Source organism: Eulemur rufifrons, chromosome 7 (assembly GCF_041146395.1).
Source record: "Eulemur rufifrons isolate Redbay chromosome 7, OSU_ERuf_1, whole genome shotgun sequence".
Classification (NCBI taxonomy): Eukaryota; Metazoa; Chordata; class Mammalia; order Primates; family Lemuridae; genus Eulemur; species Eulemur rufifrons.
Genome location: NC_090989.1, coordinates 37053451 through 37074533, shown reverse-complemented (window position 1 = coordinate 37074533; position 21083 = coordinate 37053451). Strand labels below are relative to the sequence as shown.

The window sequence follows — 21083 nt, the reverse complement described above, 5'->3', positions numbered from 1 at the left end:
ATGGCTTCATTGCTGAATTCTACCAAGCATTCAAAGAACTCATGCCAACCCTACTTGAACAAAAAAAAAAAAAAAAAAAAAAACAGAAGGAAGGAATAGAATACTCCCAAATTCATTCTTTTAGGCTATGTCATCCTCATACCAAAAACTAGACAAAATGCAACAACAACAAAAAAGAACACTACAGGCCAATATCTCTGATGAACATAGATGCAAAAATCCTCAACAAAATACTAGCAAACTGAATTCGACAATACATCAGAAAGATTATTCATCATGATAAAGTGGGATTCATCCCAGGGATGCAAGCATAGTTCAACATATGCATGTCAATCAATGTGATTCATCATATCAACAGAATAAAGGGAAAAAACATTCACATGATCATTCCAATTGATTCTGAAAAAGCATTTGATACAATTCAACATGTCTTCATGACAAAAACTGAAAAAACTGGACATAGAATGAATTCACCTCAACACAATAAGAACTATATATGACAGACCCACAGCTAGTATCATACTGAATGGGGATAAACTGAAAACCTTTCCTGTAAGATGTAGAACAAGACAAGGATGCACACTTTCACCACTGTTATTCAACACAGTACTGGAAGTTCTAGCTAGAGCAATCAGACAAGAGAAAGAAATAAGGCACCCAAGTTATAAAGGAAGAAGTCAAATTTTCCTTGTTTGCAGATGATCTTATATCTAGGGAAAACTCAAGTCTGCAGAAATAAACTGTAAGAACAAATAAATTCAGTAAAGTTGTAGGATACAAAATCAACATACAAAAATCAGTAACACTTCTATATGTCAAGAGCAAATAATCTGAATAACAAACCAAGAAAGTAATCCCATTTACAATAGCTATAAGTAAAACGAAATACCTAGGAATAAACATAACCAAACAAGTAAAAGATCTCTATGACAAAAAGTATAAAACACTGATGAAAGAAATCGATGAGGACACACACAAAAAAATGGAAAGATATTTCATGCTCATGGATTGGAAGAATCAGTATTGCTAAAATGTCCATACTACCCAAAGCAATCTATAGATTCAATGTAATCCCCATCAAAATACCAATGACATTCCTCACAGAAACAGAAAAAAAAATCCTAACCTTTTTTTTGAGATAGGGTCTTCCTCTGTTGCCTGGGCTAGAGTGCAGTGGCATTATCATAGCTCACTGCAGCCTCAAACACCTAGGCTTGAGCAATCCTCCTGTCTCAGCTTCCCAAGTAGCTGGCACTATAGGCACATGCCACCAGACCTGGCTAATTTTTCTATTTTTTTGCAGAGACTAGGTTTCGCTCTTGCTCAGGCTGATCTTGAACTACTGGGCTCAAGCAATCCTCCTACCTCAGCCTCCCAAAGTGCTAGGATTACAGGCATGAGCCAACATGCCCTGCCAAAAATAATCCTAAAATTTATATGGAACTGCAGAAGACCCAGAATAGCCAAAGCCATCCTGAGCAAAAGGAACATAACTAGAAAAATCATATTACCTGACTTCAAATTATACTCCAGAGCTGTAGTAATTAAAGGAGTATGGTACTGTTGTAAAAACCAACACATGGACTAATGGGACAGAGTGAGAAACCAGAAATAAATCCACACATCTACAGCAAACTTATCTTTGACAAAAGCACCAAGAACATACAGTGGGGAAAGAACAGTCTCTTCAATAAACAGTGCTGGGAAAACTGGATATACATATGCAGAAGAATGAAACTTATATATCTCTCACCATGTACAAAAATCAAATCAAAATGGATTAAAGACTTAAAGACCAGAGACTGTGAAACTACCAAGGAAACACTGAGGAAACACTTCAGTATATTGGTCTGGGCAATAACTTCTTGAGTAATATCCCCAAAGCACTGGGAACCAAAGCAAAACTGGACAAATGAGATCACATACAGCTAAAAAGGTTCTGCATAGCAAAGGGAACAATTAACAAAGTGAAGAGACAAACCACAGAATGGGAGAAAATATTTGCAAACTACCCACCTGACAAGGGATTAATAACTAGAATATATAAGGAGCTCCGATTACCCAATTCCCAATAGGAAAAAAATCAAATACTCTGGTTAAAAAATGGGCAAAGTATCTGGATAGTCATTTCTCAAAAGAGAACATACGAATGGCAAACAGGTATATGAAAAGATGCTCAACATCATTAGTCATCTGAGAAATGTAAATCAAAGCTATAATGAGATATCATCTTATTCCAGTTAAAATGGCTTTTATCAAAAAGACAGGCAATAACAAATGCTGTCAAGGATGTGGAGAAAGAGGAAACCTCATACACTGTTGGTGGGAAGGAAAATTAGTGCAACCACTATGGAAAACAGTACGGAGGTTCCTCAAAAACTTAAAAGTAGAACTACTGTATGGCCCAGGAATCCCACTGCTGGTTATGTATTCAAAGGAGGGGAATTCAGTATAATGAAGAGATATCTGCACTCTCATGTTTATTTCAGCACTTTTAACAATAGCCGAAATTTGGAATCAACCTAAGTGTCCATGAGAGATTAATGGATAAAGAAATTGTGGTTAATACACACAATGAAATATTATATAGCCACAGAAAATAATGAAATCCTACCATTTGCAACAACATGGATGGAACTGGAAAACATTATGTTAAGTGTAATAAGCCAAGCATAGAAAGACAAATCTCACGTTTTAACTCATACAGTTAGATAGAAGGAACAAAATTTAGTAGAACAACAAAGTGACTATGATCAACAATAAATTAGGGTAAACTCTAAAATAACTAAAAAAGTAGAATTGGAATGTTCCTAACTCAAAGTAATGATAAATATCTGATGGATATCCGAATTGCCCTGATTTAATTAATTCATGTTGTGTAACTATATCAAAACATCACATATACCTTAAAAAGATATACAATTATTCTGTACCCATAATAATTAAAATTAAAAAAAAAAAAACTTGCTAACTGGTTAGTCCCTTTTCATTCTAACAAGACTGTTCCAGAGTGTACTTTTCCTACTTTTATGGAACTAGAACTCATTTTTTACCCCTTCTAGTCCTTTCAACTTGACCTAAAACTTTTTCTATTTTAACACTAAGGTAAATTGTGATGAGGCTATTCTTGTGGCTCAGGATTTTCCAGTCTCCCATTTCTAACTATTTTAGATTTTAGCTCATCTAAGGGTCATGTCTCCGTCTCTCTTCTCTGCAGTTTATTATTATTATTTAACCTCAAACAAAATAAGCAAGTTGTTTTATCAGTTTTCCCATAACTTCCATGACTACAGTCTGGGTTCCTTTGCTGATCAAACTTGCTTTTGAAAGTCTCATTCCACTGTCCTAGAATGTGTTTATTCTGCTTAGAGTCTTGAATTCCATTGCCTGGGAAGATATTGAGATAACTGTTCCTAGAGTTGCTCTCATATCCCCATATCAGCACATGCATTAAATACATAATTAAGACTTCTGAGTATGAAACTTGATAAGATAGACTGTATGTAATTCCTTAACCAAATAATTTATCATCATCAACATGACTATTACTTATTACACAATTATTTAGAGGAAAACATTTCATATATAGTGTCATAAGTTCTTTGATAGATTTTATGTTCTTATTTGATAAAAAATACTTGGTGTATGAGAAACTATGAACTATGGACTTTGGTGTCATAATGATGAGTCAATGTAGGTACATTGATTGCAACAAATGTAATATTTTGGTATGGATGTTGACAGTGAGGGAGTCTGTGAGTGTGTGGGGACAGGGGTTACGTGATAAGTCTATGTACTGTTTGCTCAATATTGCAGTGAACGTAAAACTGCTGTAAGTAAAGTTCATCAATTGAAAAAAGGACAGAAATATTTGGTATGGCTAAGTGACTTGCTCAGGACCACTCAGACCATGGGTATGCACAGATTTATAATTCAAATCTGATTCCACATTCTCTTTCCAGTGTACCACAAAAATTTTTGTGCCTCAAAGTATGACAGCCTAGTCATCCTATCCGAATGTAAACACAGAACTTGACGATCAATTAGATGGCTTTCCATTTAGCAGGAGAAAGGGAGATCTTCTGTAATAACATCTGTTTTGTATTAGGTCAAAGCATGTGAAATTGCTATTATATTGGATCAATATTCTTATTTTAAAATTCATATTTTATCCTATTTTGGTAAACAACATTTCACTCTGGTGATAACTTGCTTTCTTTAGCTCCTGGTTTGTCTTGTTATTTCCTCTGACTGTAATTGAATTGTATAATATTAATAATTAGTAAATAACTTGTGGTTTGTAAAAAGATACATGTTAGATTGAGAAATCTGAGTTGATATAAGACTGTTTTGCCTTAATTTTGGTCTGTTTAAAAAACAAAAAATCTGTTATGCTCATAAGAAAGTACATATCAGATCCCTTCAATTCTTGATCATTTCCAAAATGGATGGGTAATTGTTCCTCTGAAACACCTCCCTAGTTGCTATATGGTATGTGATCTGTCTTCCTAAAGACAAAAATCTTTCTTCTTATATACAGTAGCGATGTTACATGCTATCCAATTATGCACACTATATTTATGCCAAGAACAAAAGAAAAAATGTGGTTACAGAAAGAAAAATAGTAAGTACAACAGAAACATTGTACTTAATACGTAGAAAAAATTATCAATACCTATAATTATTTTCTTTCATAAAATAAGTGTCAAATATTTATTTATTGCACTGAAAATGTCCCATTGCTTTTCTGAAGTGAATTTACAAAGTGTTAAACATTTGATTAAAATGAATGATGATTCATTAGTTACAGCACGTGGGGCGCAACCTCACACCATTTAAGGTCATGACTTTAATGTAATAGAAAGGTTTCCTATTGTTTTGTTCCCCTCTACTTTTATAAATGGAGAATGCTGCCGCCTGAAAGCTGTCTGGGAATTCAGCCAAAGAAGAAAGAGGGTTGCAAAAACTCTGGGGACTTGAAAGAAAAGTGGCTGGCATTAGCTCGGTCCTCACTTTAAACTAAAATTAAAACAATAGACAGACATGTACAGTAATCTCTCTTTTAAGGAAAGAATAGAATGCTTCTATGGTAGTGTCAAGTGGAGCAATTTGGTCCTGGCCCAAGTTATGCAGCTGTTCCACAGGAAAATGGCAAAAGGCTTCGGTCCAAAGCAGGCAAATAAGGCACAATTGTTCATAAACAGTCACTGGGGGCCTCACATTTAGAACAAGGAAAACAACATTAGCATACAAGAGGGCAGGTTAGAAGCAGGAGGCTCAGCACAACTTGAGCCATATTCTCATGTTGTGAATTACTCAGAAGATAGTGGGGTGATTTTGTCTGCTACCACCATACATAATGACCATGAATAACTCATTCTTCAGGAAATTATGTGTTGTCCAAAAACTTTTTAAGAAATAATAAAGGTTTGATCATGGATTAAAGATACTATTTAACTCAGCTACAGGATGGAGTAGAATCGCATAGCCATTATCCATTTCTGTTTCTTATCTCCACATTAGAAATGAATCAGGTAAGTGGTAAAGATAATAAAAATTAAGTGTTTTGGGAGCCAATCAAAAGCAAAGCCATAGCATTGCTTCTCAGTGGTGCTAAAGTAACAAACTGGAGAATCAGGTACAATAGCTGAAAAGTAATGGAGTGGAAATTTGACTGTGATTACCAAATTAAAATGGGCAATTCTAACCTGCCCATTGGATATATCACATACCTCACTTTTACTCCCACTCTTTTGATCCCATCAACATACAAAAGTCTCCTTAATTATGTTTTTAAAATGATATTTTATTTTAAAACTTGTATTTCACATAGTTTTTTCTCATCTCTCTTCCACTTTTCATGATTCATTTTCTGAGATGAATGATCTTCCCATTAGCAATTTTCTTCACTTCCCCACCACCTACTAATTCCCTGATTAATCCATTTCGATTTGCCTTCTGTTCTCTTTGCTCTAGTGAGACTTTTTCTTTAGTATCAGTAAGATTTCATCCAATGATTTTCTTTTCAGTGTTCCCTTGCTTTTTGTCCTATCTGCCTCATCTGGCACTGTTGGAAATAAGATATAAACTACAGAGAGGATAGAAGTTAGATTGTCTTTAAAGAGATTAATGCTTTCATTTAATGAAAATGATAGCTACTTTGAAAATGTAGAGGAGTTAATTTCAAGATGTTTAGGAAGAATAAAAGAAAAGCAATTGTCTAAAGGAAAGAAGAAATCAAAGATGTTGAGCATAACTTTAACATCAATAGTCTAGCAGTCTACAGGGAAAGAAAATGATAAAGCGAAAGTTGGCAATGGGGATATAATACAAGAGAATAAGTTAATACATATTTACTTGTGGACCATAGCATATAGAATATAACAGTGGGACCTATAAAGATAAAGATAAAATATAATGATCATTTTTTAGACCTCAGGAAGCTTATGAGTTAATTGCCAAAAGATACTATATTAAATATAGGATTTTTTAATATAACTATGAACTTGTGCTTGAAATGATCAGTTTGGCAAAAATTTGGCAAGTTTCTAGAAAGGGCATAAATATAGAAGACAGCCTGAAACAGGAGGATGGCAACAGTAAAATGTATCATGAGACAAACCAGTTGTTCACCCTGAAGCACCCAGGGGTTCAATGTCAGTGGTGAAAATTATTGTCAGGCCCATCCTAGTTTTTCAAAAATAACTTTGGCTACCATAAGTAGCAATTTACATTCAGCAACGTAAGTGCCAGCAGACAATTGAAAGAATGGAAACTTTGGACAGGACTGAACTGAATTCAAATTCTGACTCACCCATTTTAACTATGGATAAATAAGGAAAATTTGGATAACATTTTTATATCTTGGTTTTCTTTAAAATAGGGAGACTTTCCCTTATCTGTTTGCAAAGCTATATTAATCAGAATCCTTCTGAGAAAGGCAACCTTTTTTGAATTTCCTAAACTTCCAAACATCTGTGTTCTTAAATAAAATAAATGTGATTATTGTGCTTCTCATTAATTTGTAGTGCAGAGGATTATAATATATCGAAGCTTATTCCCTGGCACCTGAAACAAGACCCACAATAAGGCACATCTATTCAACCATATCTGAGGTGAGTGATATGGACTACTTAAATATCTAATTATATAAACCTTGCAATCTAATTATTCCCATAAATAAAATGATGTCTCTACTATTAGAAGTAAACAGAACCAAAGAGCAGATCATTGTAACACAATTGGATGTTACTTGAGCATGTATGTATTTATTTCCAGCATTCTATAAATCATGTTTCCTACCTTTACCTCATTTAATTGTATAAATTATACACATATTTGAAATGTACGCCTAAGTACTTTTTGATAAACCTTAGGAAGAAAACATTAAAAATAATCTCTAGAAAATAATTCCTGGAAGAGAGAACAGTTTTAAAATATCAGAACTGTGATAAAGAAGGTGTAGATTCACTTAGTATAGTAAATGACACAGTGGCATACAATTGAAGAAGTTAAAATGTCAGACATTTATCTCACAATCCTTTTAGACAAATTCTTCATGGGATGATACAAAACGTACACGTAAGTAATTTAAATATTTTTGGAAGCAAAATTTTAGTAATTTAACCTGATTTGTATGGAAGCAATCCCATATAGTTATATACAGAGACTGAGCAAATTCTTCTTTATTAATATTTAAACAAAATGCAAATCACTTGGAAGCTTTTAAAAAAGTAAGTAAATTACATAAAGCTAGGCCTGGAGTACTATATTAAAATGATCATATTGCTTTCAAATAGTACTTAAATAATCCATATTTGAATAATCCATATTTAAACTTTCCTTAAAAATAGGTATTCTTTGAGGGAGCTGTTTATAAACATGAACGCCAAAAAGTAAGGTTGTTGAGTTGAAGTGACATTAGTGCACATATATTCTAATATCAAAATCACTTTGCAACTGCAAACATTGAGCTTGTGACTTTTCATTCACATTACCTCCACGCATATCACATTCACAAATTATGTCTCATTGGCTGCTCCATAAGAAATATAGACTTGATTTCTCTTATTATGAAAATGATTCCTCATGTAACTTTAAAACTTTGGCATATTTTGGGGATGCTTCAATATTTTCAAAGTTCTCCTGGGAGAACTAAGTTCAGCAATGTGCAGCTTTTATCAGTCTGATGATGTAAACAGTGGCTGATTAAACCTACACTCCTTTCAGGTTGAAATATCTTATTGGGAAAAAAAAAAGAAAAAGAAAAAGAAATCACAGCTGGAAACCTTCCCAGAAACTTCACTAGATGACAAAGTAAAAACCGATCTTCCATAGACACTTAATGAAGACATGGTTCAGGGGCTTTTCTGTTCTAGAGATCTCTTTGCCCACCAAGAAAAGACAAAAACAATGGATTTCTACAGTGAAAGCCTGTAATCAAAGCAGGATAGAGGAAGCAACAAAGAAAACTTTATTGCTCATTAATTCACTTACAGTGGTTTTCCTTTGGATTCACAAGTCAAAATTAAAGGCTGTCCTTCTTGTGGAAAAGGAGTGGATGGTATAATCTTAACTGATGGTGTATCTAGGGAAAAAAAAAAGAATATTAAGAAAGGTCATTAAACACATGTAAAACTATGTAATAATGGTGCATCATGCTGTTTATTTAGCATTTCTTACATATTTCTTAGAATTGTATATAGTTATAAGGGATTTCTTAGATTTGGTGAAACAGAATGTGTGATTTTAAGAAACTTAGCTTCTCCATGCAAAGCTAACAACAATATCTGAATATCTTATGAGCACCACTGTTGTGTTATTTCTGAAATCTGAATTTAAAAGTGAAATTGCAAAAAGTGGTTAAGATGAATATCAAGCATTTCATACAATTGTTTCTTCAACTATTTATAGATGGCTATGAATACTATTATTATGGACTGAATTCATTTGAATAACAACACTTTTATTGTTGCTGGAATACTAGGGACTCACAATAAGGAACCCTGGGATGGATGAACTCCAGATCAACTACTGTCTCAACAACCATTATGAAGAATCTTTTTGAAAATGCAATAATGCAGCTCCAAGCATGTGCTTAGTACAGTTAGCAAATCACTTCAAATAGTTATTTATAATATTACTAAAAGTTAACACTATGTCATAGATGCACCAATATAACTGATAGAAAATTATTTATTTCCACTTTATAATAAAATCATCCCTAGTGAAAGAGCACTCAGGAATACTTTAAGACATTTATGTTTATAATTTGTATGACATGTAATATTTTTTAATACAAAGATACATATTTCATAGAAGAAATGAAAAGCAAGATTAAAATAAGAGACAATATAAACACAATCATTTCTTTATGGGACTTTGCTAGTCCTGGCATTGTGTGGCCCACATGGAATTGCCCTCTCCTCTTATCTCCACATTCTCTACAATAAACAAAACAGGTTCTGAACAGGTGGTCACAATTATTGTCACCCTTCCCTTAGCGGCAATAGAAGAAATGAACTGCCCTGGTGTTATATTCACTCTCTGACTTTGGAGCCAGTGTAATAAATAACAATCAATTATGTAATTGTCAGGTTACGTATCTTATTTAAGAAAAATTTTATTTTTAGATTTGTCATATATAGAACAATAAATTTTGATCTTGTGGAAGACTTTATATCATACTTTGAAATGGTTTATGTTTTTCAAATGTATTATTTCCCAATTCTTCAACAAGAAAATACATTTAACATAATTAAAATGGTATTCCAGTTACAAATAAGCATTACATATATATCACAGTAAATAATTGTGGTGTATTATAACACAGAAAAAATTAACTTGAGATGACACATATTCATTATACTTCTTTTTTTTTTTTTTTTTTTTTTTTTTGAGACAGAGTCTCACTCTGTTGCCCAGGCTAGAGTGAGTGCCGTGGCGTCAGCCTAGCTCACAGCAACCTCAAACTCCTGGGCTCAAGCGATCCTCCTGCCTCAGCCTCCCAAGTAGCTGGGACTACAGGCATGCACCACCATGCCCGGCTAATTTTTTCTATATATATTTTTAGCTGTCCATATAATTTCTTTCTATTTTTAGTAGAGATGGGGTCTCGCTCTTACTCAGGCTGGTCTCGAACTCCTGAGCTCAAACGATCCGCCCACCTCGGCCTCCCAGAGTGCTAGGATTACAGGCGTGAGCCACCGCGCCCGGCCTCATTATACTTCTTTAACAGAAGAAAAAATGAATAACAAATTTAAATACAATTTATTAATTTTTCAATTATCATAGCATTTATGGAATCAGTATTGACTAGGATTATCATATAATTTGGTCCCCAGAGCAGGACATATTTAAAAGTAAAAGAGGATATAGTAATAATTATGTAGTGTAACAGGTATAAACCAGAACTGTTCTGATCAAACTGAGACCTATGAAGTTTTGACCTTGAACAAAATATACAGATAGCAAAATTTATTTTCCCCTTGACATTATTTTTAAAAAACTTCATTTCCAGGGAAAAGGGTGAAAAAATAAAGATCAGAAAAGTATGATTCTGGGAAAGAATTGTGTTAAATTGGGTGTCTGTGATGGTTAATTTTATATCAGCTTGACTGTGCCTTGAGATGCCCAGATATTTGCTCAAACATTTCAGGTGCTACCATGAGGATGTTTTTGAATGATATTAACATTTAAGTCAGTAGACAGTAAAGAGGATTGCCCACCATTATGTGGGTGGGCCTTATTCAACTAGTTCAAGGCCTACTTGAATAAGAAGGTTCACTCTCCTCTAAGTAGAAAAGAATTCTTCTCACCTAATGGCCTTCAAACTGGGACATTAGCTTTTTTCCTGCCTTTGGACTAGAATGGAAACATTGTGTCTTTCTGGGTCACGAGCCTGCAGCCTTTGGACTAGAACTACACCATCAACTCCCTTGGTTTTCAGGCCATCAGACTCAAGACTAGAACTAAACCATTGGCACTCCTGGATCTCCAGCTTGCTGACTCACCTTGGAGATTTTGGGACTTGTCAACATTCACAATCATGTGGACAATTCCTTACAATAAGTTTCTTTTTATGTGTATATATTAAATACATTCTGTTGGTTCTGTTTCTCAGGAGAACCTTGACTAATACAATGCCCTATCAAAGAGACCCTGAAACTCATCTTTTATTGGGTGGGGGAGAGTAATATCAGGAAGCTCTGGGAAGTGAGATAGGAAGGGAAGGAAATAAATAAAGCCTGTGTTATTGAGCAGATTAGACTGCAGGTGACTGGAGTTTAATCTCACTGTAGAACTCTGAGAGTCAGTAAGTATAGAATGTGCCTCCGAGTTAACTTATTTGATGAGCAAGGGACAGGAGTATTTATGGAATATCTACCAGTTCTCATTAGTATTTTGTTGAAAATTGCTCCTAGGATAGAGGAGGAGGTGTTATTTCCCTGGCACTCAGTACACAAAAATGGTGTGTGCCAAAAAGATACAGCAGGCCACACCAGTATCTACTTCAGCAAGGTAAATTACATAGTGACAGGTAGCTGTGAGAAGAGAGGGAAACGTAATAGGGTCTGATTTATCTTAGTTGTGCTTGTTTAAGTATTAATAGTGTATTAGAGATGATAATTGATGTAACAAATGATTCCTCAAAGCATGATGCAGCAGTCCCCTTAGATTTGATATACAAATTTTCAATGATAAGCAAATGCCAAAGCAGATAATATACTTAGCGTGTATTTGTATGAAATGCTCAGGAATAACCTAAATAACCTCTAAGTAACCAAAAATCAAGGGATATAACACAATATTCATTTATTTGACTTTAAAATTATTTAAAGTATTGATTAATTTATGTTCCTAAGAATTATCTTCCCGAATAAGTAAGGAAGGTTAAAAAAATAATTCATGGAAAGATAATTTAAAAATGGAGATTAAAAAATAATTTATCTTCCTTAGATTTCTTTTTCAAATTCTTCTGTCTCCCCCGACCGCTGGTCCCCCATAACACACACACTTTGGCTTCAACTCTTACATCTCTGACTATTCTTTCTCAGATTCTTCGGGGTCAGATTTTTCTATTTAGCCCTTAAATGTTTGAGATCATGGAGGATGGGATTCAGGATCTGTTCTCTCATAATTTTCTCAAGGTCTTTTCAGCTACATCCATCTCTTTACTTTCCATCTACTCACCAATCACTACAATATTTATTTCCTGGGGCAGTTCTATTCCACAAGCTACACTTATTTGTTTACAACACCTATTTGGCATGTCCACTTGGATTTCTGAAAGACCTGGCACATTTGATATATTCAAAACTCAAAGTCTCCAACCTTTCCTCACTATGTTTCTCCTTCAGTGATCTCTATTTCTATAGACAACCACAAGCATCCATGCAACTACACACACCAGGTATCTCCTACTCCCTTTTCTATAATCAATCAATTACTCACAAAGTCTTGTTAATTTACCTCCTAAATAATTTTCAAATACACTCATTTATTTTTTATAGTACCCAAACCACTGCTTTTATCTAGTTTACCTAAATAAATGGTATCCTTTGTATCAGTATTTTAACCCTCTAAATCTTACTCGTAGGACAAACAAAATTGTTCTCTCAAAACACAAATCTGATCACATCAATCTCCTTATTAAAACATTTGATAGTTAACTTTCCTCTTAGGGTAAAAAGCAAAATTATTAAATAATTTAAGTCCTACATTATCTGTATCCTTCTTTACTTTCTTGTCTTCTAACACTGTTTCATTCTTTGAATTCCTGGCAATTATACCTTCTTTCAGGTCCTTTAATGAATAGGTTTCATTTTGCCTTTATACAAATTATCACAAATGCTGTATTTTGGAGTCATCCTGTGTTTATTTAACTCATGCATACCTTTTAAATTTTACTAAGGATAATCATTCATTACCCTCAGATTTGGTCAGATACCTTTGCTGCATGTTTTCTTTTTCACTGTTGTATAATATTCTTTTTAAAAGTTACTTCTGTGTCCTCGGTGTATTGTATAATACTGTATAAAAAGTCTATGATTAATAAATAATTATTAAATGAAGGAAATGCAATTTTTGATATGTCTTTGTATCATCAGTTTGGTAAACTATTCTCAAATATTTTAAAAATGCTTAGTTGAAATTTTGTTGTTGTCTGTTGCATACTGTAATTAATCTTAAATATTCGTGTCACAAACCTTAGATTAACTTTAAATCTTAACTCATATTTAAATCAAATGCATATTATTGACTCTCTTCCTTTTACAAATAATTGGCATTGGATATTTAGATAATAACTTTCCATGATTATAAAAATGACAATTATTTTTAATGCATGTACTACATATGTAAACTATTTTTCTCTCTTCATCTGATTTTGGAAGAGGAAGTACTCAAGTGTGAAGAGATTATTTAATTATTCAGCCAAAATTCTAGGTTAAATTTCCTTGAAATGTCAGTATTTTTCTTTAAACATGCCATGTTAGCAACATACAAAAAATTACATTTTTTACCACATAAAGTACTACAGTAATAGAGTCACACCTTAAGTGTGACTCTTTCTCATTTTTTTTAATAATAACAGGAAGTAATTTGGGCTTTCACAAGTTTTTACTTAATGAAGAATATCTATCTCATCATTATTAATGTTTTATTTTCACTAGACACATTATGATATTCACAAGGGAGTTAGTTGATCAAGCACTGTTAGGATAAAAATATATCTGTTAAATATCAATGACATTCTAGAAATAATGCTTGTAAACAAGTTTGGAATTCCTATACTTAGTTAGCTAACAAAAAGAATAATAATACAGTCATCTCAAAAACTGAATTAATTTTGGGAGTCTTCACTTTCCAGAATTTCTTCAAAATATTTATATTAATAAGTGAAACTCCCATTTAAACGTATTTCTCTCCAGTACTTGTTTTGTTATATATCAAAATAAATGAAAAATTTTTCAAGAATGGCACAATGTACAATAGATTATATGATAATGATTTTATAAAATGTACTTAAATTTATGCACTTACTATGCTAGTAATCTTTTTTAATAACTAAGATGTAAATAATGAGAAAGTAAAACACCACATAATCCAAATCTTTCATTGAGTGCTTTTGCCAAATTATCTACTAAAAATTTTTTTTGGTGTCTATATTTCTTATTTGTATATTTTCCTCTGGGTTGTAGATTTTAATTTTAAATATATTTCAAAGGATTGATATTGAGAATATTTTCTAAACCAAAGTTTATTTACTTCCAAGTAATATTTTCTGAGCCATAGTTCACTTAATTTCAAGCTTGCTGTGGAAATAATTTTTTCATTTTCTGTCTAGGAGCAATATGAGTTATATTTAATCTTGTTCTACTCCTTCACAAAACAGAATGACACTTTCGCTTCAGTACTTTGGGGATGTGTATGATGTTCTTTTTTTAAATTACTGTATAATATATTGTGTTTACCAATTATTGGTAGTAAAAAAGAGAGGGTTAGAAAAAATGCATTATCATTACTGCTATTCATTTATTCTTGCTTTATCCTATATGATAAACTCAAATATTTTTTGCAAACAAGCAATTTACATACTGTTCTAAAATGTCTTCCAGTAAGTCAACTCTTATCAACACTGTATTTATTGAATATACATGAATTTATATATCATTTATGATATACATATTGGAATGAAAGGGAGCATTTAATAATTAGATTTAATTATTTAATAATACAAGATATATGCTGCTATTATAAAACACTACAGTTAGTAAAATATTCTTTTTTTTAACATGGTTGCTTCATCCACATTTTGAGTGCTCAAGACCAGCGATATTAACCTATTCAACTCTGTGTCTTCAGATCCTAACAAAATGATTAATATGTTATAAGAATTATTTAAATATTGGATGAATAAATGGATGAATTACTATCTGTTTCTCTCAAAATGCAAGGGAATGGGGAACTTCGGACAAGAATATAAACATAGGATTATATTCACTCATTCACAAATAATTTTTCAGTACTTATTAACAACAAAATAGATATTTTAAAAGCAAAATATTTTCCTCTGCAAGGCTTTTGTAGAAAAAAATATTCTTTAGAAACTTTCTTTAAAATTTTTAGATCTGAAAAGAAAAAAATACAATTTCTTTAGTATTATTTCTTTTACTTTTATGTGACAAATTCTGTGGCTCATTTAGGAAGAAACACAATTACTTTCAAGACATAGATTAATGGACAAAAGATTTTTCTTTTTTTACCGAAAATTTTAAAAGCTTTATGAACTTGGGAAGTAAGTTCCATTTGAATGATTGAGGATTTGAATCAAAGTAAAGATATTGATCTAGTGGAATGGATTTTCTACATCCTTAACAAAAAGAAAAGGTATATGATGAGGCTACTATTAAACCATCTAATGGACAATCTTAAAAGCACAAGCTTTTAAAGTAGTGATTTTGGTTTGACAACATTTATCCATCACTAAAGGTTTTGTAGGTGAATGAAAAGTTATAAATCAAATGTGTCAATAGAAAAACCACCTTATTTCTTCTGTAATCAAAGAAATAAAACAGGAGTTTAAGGTTATATAAAAATAACATTTAACCTGTTAAAGATGATGGTCAAAACTACTAAATAAGAGAAACAACCCAACTAACACCTAATATTAACTTACTGTATCACTGCATATTGTAAAATACATTGAGTGAACAAAGATGGTTATAGTAGTCATTTGCATTGCTCGTGGCATTATATGGTTTTTGGTTGAAAAGAAAATATTATCTTGATAACTTCATTTGTCCACAAAAATTATTCCTACGAGTGCTCCTATTCATTAACTTAACAAACATTTATTTAGTTTCTAAAACATACAAGGGACAATGAAAGTACTCATTTCTATCCATTGTTTCACTAGAATTGTAATATTATAACATTATAATATTTTATATTGTAACATCCACATTATAACACCTCAAGAACAGGTAATAGTTTTCATAAACAGTGCTACTGAATACTTAGCATATTCTTAGGAATGCATGCTCATCAGAGTAAAGATTGTCTTTATCTTGTTCACTGGTTTCTCCTTGGTGCCTAGAATAACTACTGGACCTCAATTAAGTATTTGTGAATAAATAAATAAATAAATAAATAATGGCCTTTTGTATTTTTTCCAACTAGTGGACAGGACCACTAGTATGTTAAAAAATAAACTTTACTTGTCAAAAATATTTTCATAATAAACATTGATTAAATACCTGGTAAATAATATTAAATTAAATTAAATTTAATACACCAAAGCATTGGTGTAAATGCTTTGTATGCATTGGCCCATCAAACTCTTTCATAAAACATACAAGAAAAATTCTGTTGCTGTCCTCATTGTACAGAATATAAAACTAAGGCTCAGAGGAGTGAAGTTACATAACCATAACTTAATTTCACCTTTTCTCCCCTGATCTTAACCACTCTTTAACAATAAGTTAGTGTTTCCTGTTCTCTTTTAACTACATTAAGGATTGCCACTTCTTGTATTATGTTCTGTGTCCGCTATTTTTCTTCAAAATCAACTTGTTCTTCATCTGGTTAAATTACAACCCAGCTGAAGGCTTGCTTTGGCTCCATATAGTCTGCATGTTTTAAAATCTATCTGTCAAAGCTTATGAATTCTATGCATTGCCTATCTGTGAATTTGTCTCTCTCTCTCTTTCTCTCTGTCTCTCTGTTTTACTCTCTTACATGTCTCTCAAATATTTTCCTCTTTGACAGATGAAAATATATATTTTTCAAAAAATATATACTCCCCTATCTCATTCATTGCAATATATTCTTCTTGTCCACAAATAACATAAAAATATCCCCATAGAAAATTTTTATTAAAGAAAATTTATAAACCTTTAAAGTATTTTGCAGACAAAAGATTTGTGAATTTTGGTTTATTGCAATATTATTGCATAAAGGTTTCTAAACTAAAGAATTTATGTAACACCCTTAAAAAAATCTCCTGGTACTCACATTAATACCAAAGAAAATTATGTACCAACTCAGCTTTGCAAAGACACTTTTTGTTTACTCTAAAATAGTAATTCTCAATTAGAGGCAATTTTGTCCCCCAAAGATATTTGACAAGGTCAGAGGCTATGTTATATTTTTACAGTGGGGGCGAGAGAAACAGAGGACCACTGACCTCTAGTAGGTAGAGGTGGAGAATGCTGCTAAACATCCTGCAGGACAGCCCCCACAACAGAGAAGGATACTTCTCTGGCCCAAAATGTCAATAATACCCTCCTGTAAAATGCTTACACTTACTCTATTTATTACCTATATACCTTCCTTGCTGCAACAGATTGGAAACCACTAGTGAACTGTGATACTGTGTACATTGATATGGAATGCTTACTCTTCTCTCGTATTACTGATTAGTCCTGGAATGAATGAAATGTTTAATACCCTGAGTAAGGGCCTTATGATACTTTCCTGAAAGAAAAAGCTATGAATCAAACTCAATTAATACCTTAAGGTCCATCACTTATCATCAGGAATACTAGGTTGATATACTCAGAGTTAACTAGAACCATTTGAGCTGCAGCACTATCTTCTACCATTTCTTCTGTGTAAGACTGCCTTTTTCTAAGACATCTAATTTATTCTTCCAGTTTGTAATACTGTAGTAAAACTTAAACCCCTACTTTCTATTTAACTCGGATATCTTTTTTTAATCCATAACACCATAAGGTACTTTTGTTTTCAAAAGTGTGTTAAATTTCGTTTAATTATAGTGAAAAATATTTTTGTGTCAATCATTCATTTTTTGACAAATATTTATAAATTACTGTGTGAATAAGATACACTTGCTACTAGTACTATACAAACACTATACATCCACAAAAATAGCAATCCATAGGAATTTAGTCTTAATAAATAAGATAAATCATATATAGTTCAAAATAATGCAAAGTGCAAAATTGTAGGCACCATTGTACTACAATGATGTATTATGAGAGTCAGACTGGAGGAATAGATTATATATATTTGTCAGAAACAAAGAGGGTTACATACAGAAGTGTCATTTAAAATATTTCAGAGAATACATAGTATTTTTCTAGAGGGGGAAAAAAGGAGGGAATTCAGGAAAAGGGGAAATGAACAAAGGGTTGGTGTAGACAAAAACTGTGGGCTGTAAATGAGGCACCTAGAAAGAATGTAAAGTGTAGGGTGCATTATCTGAAAAAGAATACTGAGAGGAGCATTATTGGGGGTTATATTTTTAAAGCCTTGAATGTCAGGCTGAAGAGTTTGGACATTACATTAAAAGCAGTATAAATCATCCTAAAATTGTGAGTGAATGAGTATCAGGCTCAGAACCAAGATTTAGAAAGACATATTGGCCAGTGTTTACTGAATGGATCTGGAAGAGATTAGAAGCAACATGTCTCTACCATAAAGTTTTGCCACAAGGAAGATCTTAAAGAAAAAGGAAATGTCGCATAAAAATATAGGTAATAAATACCATCAGTATTTTTGGTTTTTTTAATACCTATATTTTTATGGTTGTAGATTCTTTAGTATATTATTTAAGTGCATTCAAAATAATTCTAACTATTGTTAAGGAATAATATTTCATGATTTGTATTTTTTCTTTCTTAGAGGTCCTCCAAAAAAAAAAAAAAAAGAAAAAATTTACTTTTAAAAATAGATTTCAAATTATCCTACCTCACAGTTATGAACCATTTTATTAGTCTAAGATATATTATGAAATTATGTGGTGCTATATTTTCTAGATTATGAGAAATCTTGCTACTTCAGCATTCAGCATCAGAAGTAGTGCTGCACTATGAACTCATCGATTATCCCTAACTATGATAAATAGAACAACATAATAAGAAAGTGAAAGTACAATGACATCATTAAGGGTGGTGCTGCTCAATACGGTAGAAATTATTCACATTCACATGTGGCTATTTTAATTTCAATGTAAATGAATTTAAATTAAGTGAAATTTAAAATTCAGTTCCTTAGTCACAAGATCCATATACCAAGTGCTGAGTAGCCACAAGTAGCTAGCTATTAGCTATAATTTGAGTATAGAGAACATTTTCATCATCACATTAAGTTGTAAGGGAGAGTGCTTGGGGTAGAAGGTTTATGCAAGAGTGATATAAATCATCATCATTATCTGATCCCTATTTACTTATAAGATTGCCTAGGTTTTGTATTTTCTTTCAAGAAGGTTTAAGAGAAGTCAGGAGAAAACAGCTCCATTTTTGCAGTTCTGTTTGCTAGTGTGTGTCTTATTTTAGCTTTCATGACCTTAGTTAAGAGTTCAGAATCTTTCATATTCTGCCTATAAGAGCAAGGGAAGGAAATTGACAAAGAAAGATAGCTCAAAATTATTAGACAAATCAGAATATAAATGCAAATAGAAAAGAGTGGAACTCAAAATTCAAGATGATGGTAGTAAAACAAGTGTTCACTTTTGTTATTCTAGATAAATTTTAATAAGCTCAAAATGGATGAGTAAACAATTTGTAACAAAAAGAAAGACATCATCACACAATATTTTGCCACCGTGCATGAGTAACACAATTAAGTTTAATATATTGATTGATAACATTTGTTTTAATTATAAATGTATTCAAAATTATAATAATTGATAATTGCTCATTTATAAATATAAATATAATGACAATATTAAAGAAGAAAGTCTGAAGACTGACACTACTTAACTTCAAGACTTGGTATAAAGCTATAGTAATCAAGACAGTGAGGTACTGGTGAAGAAGAGTCAAATAAATCAATGGAATAAAATAGCCCAAAAAGAGATGCACACAAATAAAGTAAACTGATATTTGACAAAGGAGCAAAGACAATTCAATGGAGAGAGGAGGAGGGATGGCCTTTTCAACAAATGGAACAACTAAACATACAAATGAAAGGACATGAATCTAAGCAGACTTTACACCTTTCAAAAAATGAACTTAAAATGAATCATAGACCCAAGTGAAAAACACAAAACTATGAAACAATGGAAGATAACAGAGGAGAAAATGTACGTGACCTTGAGTTTGATAATGTCTTTTTAAATAAAACACAGTCCATAAAAGAAAAAAAATGATAATTTGGACTCCATTAAAACTAAATATATTTGCTCTGCAAAAGACACTGCTAAGAGAATGAAAAGATAAGAAACATGCTAGAGGAAAATATTTATCAAAGACATATCGAATAAAGGACTGGTATCCAAAATATACAAAGAACTCTTAAAACTCAACAATAAGCAATACATATAACCTAAACATTTGTACCCCCATCATGTGCTAAACTAAAATAATAAATTAAAAAGAGAAAACAGCCCATTTTAAAAGATTAGCAAAATATCTAAACTTTTTCTAAAGTAGATATCTCAGACTTTTTTCTAACCTAGACATCTCACCAAAAAAGGCATATAGATTGAAAATAAGCATATAAAAAGATGTTCAACATCGTATGCCATTAGGAATTGCAAATTAAAAGAACGATGATATACTACTATACCTATTAGAATGGCTAAAATTCAAAATGCTGACACATCAACCATTGGTGAGAATGTGGAACAACAGCAACTCTCATTCATTGCTGGTGATAATGCAAAATGGTTCAGCCACTTTGGAAATTAGTTTATACTTTCATACGAAGCTGAACATGGTCTTGCCATAAAATCCAATAATTAATCTCTTTGTTATTTACCCAGAGGAGATGAATATTTATGTCCACACAAAAACCTACACATGGATTTTTTATAGCAATTTTTTCTCATAATTGCCAGAACTTGGAAGCCACAAAGATATTCTTCGACAGGTGAATAGATATACAAATCCTGGTACAACAGTGGAATTCCATACAGTAGAATATAATTCAGTGACAACAAAAAATAAGTTATTAAGCCATAAAAAGACATGTTGGAACCTTAATGTATATTGCTAAGTGAAAGAGGCCAAATCAAAAATATTTCATCCTGGATATTAGAACTTAATCGGATGTATAGCTTACAAACATTTTCTCCTATATAATTCCAACTATTAATATATGACATTCTAGAAAAC

General features: G+C 32.2%; 1 protein-coding gene across 2 annotated transcripts in view; it reads right to left on the bottom strand.

Annotated features, from left to right (window-relative positions):
• Window positions 1–21083, bottom strand: part of CADM2 (cell adhesion molecule 2) — a 294110-nt gene that overhangs the window by 107310 nt on the left and 165717 nt on the right. For both annotated transcript variants that reach the window (XM_069472457.1, XM_069472458.1), the window contains one exon: window positions 8497–8587. In XM_069472457.1, coding sequence (XP_069328558.1) covers window positions 8497–8587 — 91 coding nt within the window. The remainder of the gene's footprint in view (window positions 1–8496; window positions 8588–21083) is intronic.